The 12,139-nt window shown below is 38.6% G+C and overlaps 1 protein-coding gene across 5 annotated transcripts in view; it reads left to right on the forward strand.

Annotated features, from left to right (window-relative positions):
- LOC133636001 (up-regulator of cell proliferation-like) overlaps window positions 1-12,139 on the forward strand; it is a 112,515-nt gene continuing 100,376 nt past the window's right edge. For 3 of the 5 annotated variants that reach the window (XM_062029571.1, XM_062029572.1, XM_062029570.1), the window contains exons 1-2: window positions 1-87; window positions 193-292. In XM_062029571.1, the coding sequence (XP_061885555.1) occupies window positions 26-87; window positions 193-292 (162 nt within the window). In that variant the 5' untranslated portion in view covers window positions 1-25. Of the gene's footprint in view, window positions 88-192; window positions 293-11,100; window positions 11,138-11,319; window positions 11,384-12,139 lie in introns of those variants that run through there. The other 2 variants (XM_062029567.1, XM_062029568.1) reach the window with 2 other exon arrangements.

Genomic DNA, 12,139 nt, shown 5'->3' on the forward strand with positions numbered 1-12,139 from the left:
CTTCAGATTCCAGCAGCTGTCAAAGATGAAGTATCCTTCCAGTGACGGGCAGTCAAAGCCGAAGTGCTATCGATCGCTGTCAATGACGTAAGGGGAAACATGACCACGGAAGTAAATGGGGGGAGGGAGGTTTTTGTAGGGGGAAGAAATTTGGCGTGACAGAGCATTCAGGTGGGAACCTTTTTTTCACAGGCGCTGTTGTGCCAGGATTGTAATTAAAGGGGAACTTCCGCCCACATTTCAGACCATCACAAGAATTGACATGCCGCTGCCACCCTATCTGTATCTACAGGTCAGTAATTCCAAATATAATCTCTTAAATCCATTTAATACTTTACAAACGCGTTGGGGAAAATGTAATTCTGTTGTACGTTTGCTCCGTAAACTGACAGAACTTTGAACAGTGTTTGAAGCTGCCGTTTCGCGGCATTTTTTTAGCTTCGTTAGCCCTCAACTCTGTCTTCAAGGCACGCCAATTGAGTCAGCCATGCTATTTCATGGCGTTTTTTTTCTTTATCCCTCAACCTCCGTCGTAAAGGCACGCCAATTGAGTCAGCCATGTCATTTCATGGCCTTTCTGGGTTTTGTTAGCCCTCAACTCTGTCATAAAGGCACGCCAATTGACTCAGCCATGACATTTCATGGCCGTTTCGGGTTTTGTTAGCCCCCAACTCTGTCTTAAAGGCACGCCAATTGAGTCAGCCATGCCATTTCATGGCCGTTTCGGGTTTTGTTAGCCCTCAACCTTGTCTTGTAGGCAAGGCAGTTGAGTGTGTCATATATTAAAGTGATCTAGAATGTAATGTCCTGCACACACACACACACTATTACACAGGTTGGAGCTAACAGACAACATCGTCGCCAAGTAGTATATGCGATGAATAACTAATTGAAGATAATTGAATCAAGTGACATGTTTACAATGTGAAAAGTGAACATATTACTTTTATCTATAGGGGTTTATATTCAAATGTATGTCCTCTGTGAGTAAATTGCTTCTTTAAAGTACAGCGCTATAGTATATATAACTGGAGTCTACGCACTTGTGTGATGTTGATGAGGTTGCAAGTGTAAAGCAGTAAATAATGCACCAAAAGTGGTATTTACACTAGCAGACATGCATTTGGTGAAATGTTATGGATGTGTGAATGCTATATGTACTTACGTGTAACTAATAATCTCAGAAGAATACCATTTTTTTGCAAATGTGAATTTTTATACGACTGCAATCTGGACGAAGACCTGAGTGCTTTGTGTGTCTACAAAACCAGTGAAGTTGGCACGTTGTGTAATTCGTAAATAAAAACAGAATACAATGATTTGCAAATCCTTTCCAATCTATGTTTTTAATTGAATAGACTGCAAAGACAAGATATCTAATGTTAGAACTGAGAAACGTATTATTATTTTTTGCAAATCATTAACTTAAAATTTAATGGCAGCAACACATTGCCAAAAGGGTTGTCATAGGGGCATTTTCACCACTGTGTTACGTGGCCTTTCCTTTTAACAACACTCATTAAACGTTTGGGAACTGAGGAGACACATTTTTGAAGCTTTTCAGGTGGAATTATTTCCCATTCTTGCTTGATGTACAACTTAAGTTGTTCAACAGTCCGGGGTCTCCGCAGTGGTATTTGACGCTTCATAATGCCGAACGCCACACATTTTCAATGGGAGACAGGTCTGGACTACAGGCAGGCCAGTCTAGTACCCACACTCTTTTACTACGAAGCCACACTGTTGTAAAACGTATAGAATGTGGCTTGGCATTGTCTTGCTGAAATAAGCAGGGGCGTCCATGAAAAATACATTGCTTGGATGGCAACATGTGTTGCTCCAAAACCTGTATGTACTTTTCAGCATTAATGGTGCCTTCACAGATGTGTAAGTTACCCATGCCTTTGGCACTAATACACCCCCATACCATCACAGATGCTGGCTTTTCAATTTTGCGCCTATAACAGTCCGGATGGTTCTTTTCATCTTTGGTCCGGAGGACACGACGTCCAGTTTCCAAAAAAAAATTGAAATGTGGACTCGTCAGACCACATGACACTTTTCCACTTTGCATCAGGTCATCTTAGATGAGCTCGGGCCCAGCGAAGCGTTTCTGGGTGTTGTTGATAAAAGGCTTTGGCTTTGCATAGTAGAGTTTTAACTTGCACTTACAGATGTAGCGACCGACTGTAGTTACTGACAATGTTTTTTTTAAGTGTTCCTGAGCCAATGTGATGATATCCTTTACACACCGATGTCGCTTTTTGATGCAGTACCGCCTGAGGGATCGAAGGTTACGGGCATTCAATGTTGGTTTTCGGCTTACATGCAGTGATTTCTCCAGATTCTCTGAACCTTTTGACGATATTACGAACCGTAGATGGTGAAATTCCCAAATTCCTTGCAATAGCTGGTTGAGAAATGTTGTTCTTAAACAAATTGCTCAGGGATTTGTTGACAAAGTGGTGACCCTCGCCCCATCCTTGTTTGTGAATGACTGAGCATTTCATGGAAGCTGCTTTTATACCCAATCATGACACCCACCTGTTCCCAATTAGCCAGTTCACCTGTGGGATGTTCCAAATAAGTGTTTGATGAGCATTCCTCAACTTTGTCAGTCTTTTTTGCCACTTGTGCCAGCTTTTTTGAAACATGTTGCAGGCATCAAATTCCAAATGAGCTAAAATTTGTCTATTCAATTGAATATAAGTTGAAAAGGATTTGCAAATCATTGTATTCTGTTTTTTTTTTTACCATTTACACGACGTGCCAACTTTACTGGTTTTGGGTTTTGTACCATATTTTGCTACCCGTAACAAACATTTGGGTGAGCTGTGCATGGTTCTACAAGAGTACAAATCATTTTCATTACAGAGGACCATCTAAACATTTGGAGGTATTTTGAAACAGTGTTGCTTCTTATTTATAGATATGTCTATTTTTGCCTCATATTTGAATATACAGATGCACACATTGTTGTTCACAAATTGACAGGAGGTCTTTTAGGGAAAACGGTTGCAGCAAACAGTTAAAGCGTGCAATGTTTGCAAAGCAAATGTCAACCTTTGTTTCCTGTGGAAGCTTGACTCTTCCAACATATTTGTTCACCGGAGCGTATTTGTCCTGTGTGATGTCAAGAGAAAAACATCTTTGGTTTTGGCTCCGAGCAAAGTTGACAGCATTTATTTTGCCAAGCGACGGTCTCATATTGATCTGTTTTTAAACAATAACATTTGCATAAAAATTAAACACGTTATATATATACATTATATACCTAATTGTATTTGAAATCAACTGTCATTACTGGGGATGGGCACATTTCACATGTTAATTGATACTGTACAAATGTTGCTGTACCTGGGAATCGATTCTAATGTTCGGTACTTTTAGTGTGTGTTGATGAATGCTAATTGTTCGGAAACATTTTTTAATTTCTTTAGCTGTGCTGTCCAGTTGTTATCTGGTTTTTCTGCACTTCTGTGTTTCATTTGCAAGTACTGCACAGTACTATATTATACAATAGACTGCATGCATTTTTTAAAGGCCTACTGAAAGCCACTACTACCGACCACGCAGTCTGATAGTTTATATATCAATGATGAAATCTTAACATTGCAACACATGCCAATACGGCCGGGTTAACTTATAAAGTGCAATTTTAAATTTCCAGGGGAACTTCCGGTTCAAAACGCCTTTGAGGATGACGTATGCGCGGGACGTAGCCAGTAGAACACAGGTATGGCTTCCCCATTGAAGCCAATACGAAATAGCTGTTTTCATCTCATTATTCCACAGTATTCTGGACATCTGTGTTGGTGAATCTGTTGCAATTTGCAATTTGTTCATTGCATTATGGAGAAAGAAGCTGAGCAAGCAAAGAAGAAAGTTGTCGGTGCGAAGCGGATATTTTGCGAGGGAAGTCAGCAACACAACACAGTCGGTGTTTCATTGTTTACATTCCCGAAAGATGCAGTCAAGAACGAAGAACTCGGACAACAGAGACTCTTACCAGGAGGACTTTGACTTCGTTAACAGACGCAGATGCGATACCGTGAGTACGCTTCCAAACATTTGATCGCTTGCTATAACTAGCTCGAGCTAGGAGCTAGCATAACAAACACCTAGGTGTTTGTTATGCGGGATTAATTTGTGGCATATTAAATATAAGCCTGGTTGTGTTGTGGCTAATAGAGTATATATATGTCTTGTGTTTATTTACTGTTGTAGTCATTCCCAGCTGAATATCAGGTCCCACCCGCGCGCTTCCAAACATTTGATTGCTTGCCCGTACGTGCGTGTCATGTACGCAACTTTGGTTAAATTGGTTTTAAATACAGATAAAAGCAAGGTAATGGTTTTCTCTCATTCAAGGGTGCTACTGGAAAATATTCCAAATATTGTAACATCAAATGGAAACCCTATAGAGCAGGTCTTATATTACAAGTACTTGGGTTTTACTCTTGATCAGGAGCTTTCATTTAAAGCCCATATTAACAACTTGGTCTCTGAGCTTAGGGTAAAGCTTGGTTTCTTTTTTAGAAATAAAAACTGCTTCTCTCTTAAAGTCAGAAAGAAATTGGTGACAGCAACTATCTTGCCTGTAATTGATTATGGAGACGTGCTTTATTTTAGTGCTTCATCTAAATGCCTGCAGTCCTTGGACACTGTTTTTCATTCAGCACTAAGATTTGTTACTGGCTGTCGTAGTCTCACCCACCATTGTCAACTGTATATGAAGTCAGACTTATCTTCATTGAGTGCACGCAGATACACACATTGGCTGACTATCATTTATAAGGCTCTTTTAGGTTTAATACCTCCATACTTGTGTACTCTGTTACAAAGAAAAAGCAGCTCTTACGCATTACGTTCTAACAATTTGTATGTTTTAACTGTTCCTCATGTACGGACTGAATTTGGCAAAAGAGCTTTTGGCATTGCTGCCCCTATGGCATGGAATGAATTGCAGACGAAACTGAAACTTACAGAACTACTTCCATTTGGAGCCTTCCGTTCTGTCCTGAGGGACAAACAGCGAGAGACGTTTGCACAGTGCCTGTGTTTTTAAAGATGTAAATCTCTGTTGTTTTACAGTTCTCTTATGTATTTTAAAATGTATGTCTTAATGTATTTATTTTGAAACTGCTCTGTGACATGTGCTGTTGACCTCTTGGCCAGGTCACCCTTGTGAAAGAGATCTTGATCTCAATGGGTTTTCTTATCTGGTTAAATAAAGGTTCTATAAATATATAAGCTTTATGAACCTTGGGTTAGGTGAACGGTTCTTTGGGCTGAGTGAGTGTGTGTGTTGTGCAGGTGTTTGAATTGTATTGGCTGGTTATATATACGGGATCCCGTCCATATTACCCGCTCGAGCTAGTTATAGCTCGAGCTAGTAGCTAGTAGCTAGGAGCTAGCATAACAAACACCTAGGTGTTTTTATGTGGGATTAATTTGTGGCATATTAAATATAAGCCTGGTTGTGTTGTGGCTAATAGAGTATATATATGTCTTGTGTTTATTTACTGTTTTAGTCATTTCCAGCTGAATATCAGGTCACCCCCAGCTCTCACAGCATCTTCCCTATCTGAATCGCTTCCACTCCCCACTAGTCCTTCACTTGCACTTTCCTCATCCACAAATCTTTCTTTATCCTCACTCAAATTAATGGGGAAATCGTTGCTTTCTCGGTCCGAATCTCTCTCACTTCATGCGGCCATCATTGTAAACAATAGGGAACTTTGCGGAAATGTTCAATTGACTACGTCACGCTACTTCCGGTAGGGGCAAGCCTTTTTTTATCAGGTACCAAAAGTTGCGATCTTTATCGTCGGTGTTCTATACTAAATCCTTTCAGCAAAAGTATGGCAGTATCGCGAAATGATCAAGTATGACACATAGAATAGATCTGCTATCTCTGTTTAAATAAAAAAAATTCATTTCAATAGTCCTTTAAGACGTTAGATGGCAGTAGTGTATAGACCACTACCAGGAAGTAGTCTTTGCCATTAAAGGGGCTGTTTGCAACTTGCTGTCAGCTACATTTTTCAAAGTAATCATAACAACACCATTGGCTAGCTTATGTTACCATTAGTGGTTAAACGGAACATATATGTGTTGAAACTGTTTATATTTTTCACAATTACTAAGTTAGATTACTCATTTATGATAGAATATTAGGGGTGTAATGGTACAAATTAAAATTTCGGTTCGGTACGTACCTCGGTTTAGAGGTCACGGTTCGGTTCATTTTCGGTACAGTAAGAAAACAACAAAATATACATTTTTGGGTTATTTATTTACCAAATTTGCAAAATCTTCCACCAAAAATATTTTTCTTAGTGGAATATTTGATGTGAAGTAATCGGAACCTTGGATAGGTACCGAAACGGTTCAATACAAATACACGTACCGTTACACCCCTATAGAATATACATTCAATGATAGCTAATGCTACTATCCAAATCGCTATTATTAGCTAACAACACCCAGAGCTAATGCTCGTGCATGTGTTACGTATGTACGTAGTTACGTCATTGCGTCATAGAAGCCGGAAGAGGGCGGGATATAACGCTTAAAATACATTGAAAACTTAGCGCCCTCTAGGCACCTTTGTAAATGTTGCAAACAGCCCCTTTAAGTTGAATGTGCTAGTCTTGTTTTTGTTTTTGTTTTTGTTTAGCCCTGCAAAGTGTTTGTACTGTAAGTACAGGGTTTCCCCCAGCTTGAAATCTACATGTGGCGGTTGGAGTGTGGTTATGGGGCGTGGTCAATGTGACGTCATCAACAAATTTGCATAATTGTTGACTATGCATGTATATTTTAATGCTAAAAATAATTGACATACATTTAAAAATAAGTCTTGTGTTATTAGTATTAACATTTTTGTTATATTGTTTTGCTCTATTTTTATAATTATTATTTAACAGTGTAACACAGGCTGTATACCAGTGGCAGCTGCTGGTCTTTCAAGTAAGGGAAGCTATTTTTCAGCTACTCTTCAAACATGAGTACAGTCTCAAATAACAGATGAAAGATATAAACATGCTCGATTTTACAAAGAAAGCTTTACTTGAAAAATATAAATATCTCTATGTCAGTAAACATGCTAGACTTTACAAAGAAAACTTTACTTGAAAAAAATATAAATATCTCCAGGGATCAATATCGGGATCAAAATGATTCAATCTCTATATAAATGGCTTTGTAAAGTTACAAAGCACTTAAAGTTAGTATTATTTGCAGACGACACGACAGTGTTTTGTTCAGGAGAGAACACACAGAAGCTAATACAAATAACAGAAGAAATTAACAAATTAAAGAGATGTTTTGACAAAAACACTATCTTTGAATCTCAGTGAAACTAACATAAAGAGAAAGTCAAACACAAATAAAAAATAGGCGGAGTAGACTTTGAAAGGGTAAAAGACAAACATTTTGAGGTAATATAATTGAAGATAAAATGAACTGGAAATGTCTTTTTTATTTTTTTAAATGTAATTTTTATTAACATCCGGCATCAAACATTCCTATCCATTACATCATATTTGCATAAATCATACATCCAGTCTTGGTGCTAGGAATCTTCAAAATGGGGTCCCAGTGACCCCATCAAGTCATAAAAATGGGGTCCCACAATACATTTTTGGGGTCCCACTTTTTTGTAACCATTTTGAAAACAAATAATAAATGTATGCATTATCCTGTTGTATCTCACATTCTATATTGTGTTTTGGAAAATGGTTGTCATAAACGTTAATTAATACAAATAAATCATACAAAATAAATATTTTTTATATGCATATGTACATTTATTCAGTTACAAACATTCACTAACTTCTTTCCTTCATGGATCTAAACTTTACCGCTGCCAGTATTTTCTTCTATATTTTTATTTAATAAGTTGTAGGTGTATTTATTTCAGTATAAAAGTGTAAAAAGCGGGGGAGGGGGGGTATATTGTAGCGTCCCGGAAGAGTTAGTGCTGCAAGGGGTTCTGGGTATTTGTTCTGTTGTGTTTATGTTGTGTTACGGTGCGGATGTTCTCCCGAAATGTGTTTGGTGTGGGTTCACAGTGTGTCGCATATTTGTAACAGTGTTAAAGTTGTTTATACGGCCATCCTCAGTGTGACCTGTATGGCTGTTGACCAAGTATGATTTGCATTCACTTATGTGAGTGTAAAAGCCGCATATATTATGTGACTGGGCTGTTTGTATGGAGGAAAAGCAGACGTGACGACAGGTTGTAGAGGACGCTAAAGGCAGTGCCTTTAAGGCACGCCCCCAATATTGTTGTCCGTGTGGAAATCGGGAGAATGGTTGCCCCGGGAGATTTTCGGGAGGGGCAACCATTATATTATCGGGCATCTCTAGTTTGGAGGAGAAAAGGTGAGGCCTTTAATCCCAGGAAAATGTACAATTCTTCTCAACAAAAGTTAAAGTACCAATGATTGTCACACACACACACTAGGTGTGGCGAAATTATTCTCTGCATTTGACCCATAACCCTTGATCACCCCCTGGGAGGTGAGGTGAGCAGTGAGCAGCAGCGGTGGCCGCGCCCGGGAATAATTTTTGGTGATTTAACCCCCAATCCCAAGCCTTGATGCTGAGTGCCAAGCAGGGAGGTAATGGTTCCCATTTTGATAGTCCTTGGTATGACTCGGCCGGGGTTTGAGGAGAAATATATCCCTTGGACCAAATGTAACCTAAACATTTGTATGCACGTATTCAGCAACAAAGTTAAACAATGTACTAATCTGGTCCAATTTAAAGGCCTACTGAAACCCACTACTACCGACCACGCAGTCTGATAGTTTATATATCAATGATGAAATCTTAACATTGCAACACATGCCAGTACGGCCGGGTTAACTTATAAAGTGACATTTTAAATTTCCCGCTAAACTTCCGGTTGAAAATGTCTATGTATGATGACGTATGCGCGTGACGTCAATCGTTGAAACGGGAAGTATGCGGACACATTGAATCCTATACAAAAAACTCTGTTTTCATCTCAAAATTCAACAGTATTCTGGACATCTGTGTTGGTGAATTTTTTGTAATTTGTTTAATGAACAATGGAGACTGCAAAGAAGAAAGTTGTAGGTGGGATCGGTGTATTAGCGGCGGACTACAGCAACACAGCCAGGAGGACAGAGATGGATAGCAGATGCGCTAGCCGCCGAACTCACCTTAACTTCCTCCGTCTCGCCAACCGCATCTGTGGGTGAAGTCCTTCGTCGCACCGTCGATCGCTGGAACGCAGGTGAGCACGGGTGTTGATGAGCAGATGAGGGCTGGCTGGCGTAGGTGGATAGCTAATGTTTTTAGCATAGCTCTGTGAGGTCCGGTTGCTAAGTTAGCTTCAATGGCGTCGTTAGCAACAGCATTGTTAATCTTCGCCAGGCTGGAAAGCATTAACCGTGTATTTACATGCCCATGGTTTAATAGTATTGTTGATCTTCTGTCTATCCTTCCAGTCAGGGATTTATTTATTTTGTTTCTATCTGCATTTGAGCCCGATGCTATCACGTTAGCTCAGTAGCTAAAGAGCTTCGCCGTTGTATTGTCGTGGAGATAAAAGTCACTGTGAATGTCCATTTCGCGTTCTCGACTCTCATTTTCAAGAGGATATAGTATCCGAGGTGGTTTAAAATACAAATCCGTGATCCACAATAGAAAAAGGAGAGAGTGTGGAATCCAATGAGCCAGCTTGTACCTAAGTTACGGTCAGAGCGAAAAAAGATATGTCTTGCACTGCATTCTAGTCCTTCACTCTAACGTACCTCATCCACGAATCTTTCATCCTCGCTCAAATTAATGGGGTTATCGTCGCTTTCTCGGTCCGAATCGCTCTGGCTGCATTGAAAACAATAGGAAAATGTGGGGAGCCTTTCAACTGTTGACGTCACGCTACTTCCGGTACAGGCAAGGCTTTTTTTATCAGCGACCAAAAGTTGCAACTTTATCGTCGATGTTCCCTTCTAAATCCTTTCAGCAAAAATATGGCTATATCGTGAAATGATCAAGTATGACACATAGAATGGATCTGCTATCCCCGTTTCAATAAAAAAAAAATCATTTCAGTAGGCCTTTAATACACTATTCAAACTTAAAGTGTTCACAAAGTACAATGAAGAAGAATTTAAATGAACATCTCCAACCTTACTGAAAAATTAACTGATCATATTCATCTTATTATATAAACCATAACTATACTCTTTATTGAGAACTTTATTATTTATGGGTTTAAATTGTGAGGAAGTGGTTAGGGTTAGTAATTTATTATTAATTATTAAATAATTATTTATTAATTGAACTTTCCTAAGCATTCCTTTTCGATGTGTGCACGTATCTTCACTTCGCTGCTGTCAATCTTCACCTTCCAACAATACGGCTCCAATTCCATCCTTTGAGGAGTCTGTGACTGTTGTTGTCTTTTCTTTGATGGATATTCAACCACTGGTTTTGTTGTTAATGTTGTTTCTAGCTGAATCCTTTCTTTCTCATGATGTTGTGTCTCGTGCAACTATGTCACACTGGTTTGTTTTGTTTATCTGCATTCCAAGAGTTATGTTTTGTAACCATACCCACAGAGAATGTGTCCGACATAACAGTCTCTTGCATTGTTTGTACACGTTTGCCTGTCATTTTCACCTTGGAAAAACACTGTTTTGCAAAATGATTTTGTCCTTTTATACTTTTGCAGATCTTTCCATAGGCTGGACATTCCCTTTTTTGCAATTAAAATCACCTGAATTACTGTATTTTGGTATTTGAGCTTCATATTGTTTTGCTTTATTGTGCACCTAGACACTGCTGCAATTGCTGCACTGCCTTTATTCAGGTGCATCCTAGGAGAAGTGATCCAATCCACCTGCGAATGTCAAACTAAGGGGCCTTATCTTATTATGTGCTCAAACTGAAATACCACTATTTACCTAAACTTGGTGGTTCTAATTCTCCAAAGTGAATATAAACCTTCACCATAAGAAAAACATAATATGAGTTACTTAATTCACTTCAACAACAAACCGGTTCATCAGGATTATCAAATGCTTTCTCTTTCTATTTTCTTGCCTTTAAATACCACGGAAGGAAGTTGGACCGAGAATACCTCTGGCTGACATGGAAGGTAGGTGAATGTTTATGGATGTGTCGATGATAGTAAATCCAATACAAATGTTGACATTAAACTTAAAGGAATGGTGATAATTTACCAGATTTTTTGTATTTATTCACCAACATTTTATGTGTTTATATAGGTGGTTTAAATCAATGTTAGAAACCTAACTGAATTATCGTTGTGGTCTTAAGGTATTTAAGGACAAGAGAGGTCTGACCATGGCTACAATGAGCACTGAAGGACCAGACCAAAAAGGTACAGTCCTACTTTTAATAAATACTTGTATGTTTGCATGCTGATGTTTTGAAAAGTATTTAGTTGTATTGATATTGTACAAAGTAGTCTGTCTCCACTGTGCTTTTACAAAGAGAGAAGACGACATTTGGCAATTGACTCAAAAATGTGTTAGTAATTTTAGCTTTTTGAAGAAAGCGCAATCGCAAAATTGTGGCAGTGCAATATGAGACAGCTGGGTGTTTGACAATGTGTTGCTTCAAAAAATATCGCGCAGACTGAGTCCAGTAATTCCGGTTTGGATATCAATGTTAAAAAACACAGTTTTTTAATCCCTCCAGGATTTCACTGGATTGATTTGCGGCAGTTTTTTTTTTTTTTTAGAAAATGCTGCAGTGTTTTGAAATGTTTTCATTTCAATAACATTGAAACAACTTATGATTTTAGGAATTGGTTTTAATGTTTTAAGTGTTCCTTTTAACCTTAACCTCAAAAAGCGCAGGGTTGAAAACAAATACTGTATTTATGTTTTACTCTTTTTATACAACACAGACTTAAAATTAGACACACGACTGCAGTAAAAGCACATACTCCGAGCTAATTTTACTTAGATTACTGTCTTGTATCTAGTTATATTTAATTATAGTAATAATTAATTATGGTTACAGAAAGAAATGCCACCAAAGGCTTTCTTCTTGTCCGCTTGTCTGCTTTGTTCTCCACAAGTTGCAGACAGTCGTTGTACGTTAGAAAAGGGTTTGTCCATCATAAACATGA

The sequence above is a fragment of the Entelurus aequoreus genome, linkage group LG20, assembly GCF_033978785.1.
Source record: "Entelurus aequoreus isolate RoL-2023_Sb linkage group LG20, RoL_Eaeq_v1.1, whole genome shotgun sequence".
In the NCBI taxonomy this organism is placed as follows: Eukaryota; Metazoa; Chordata; class Actinopteri; order Syngnathiformes; family Syngnathidae; genus Entelurus; species Entelurus aequoreus.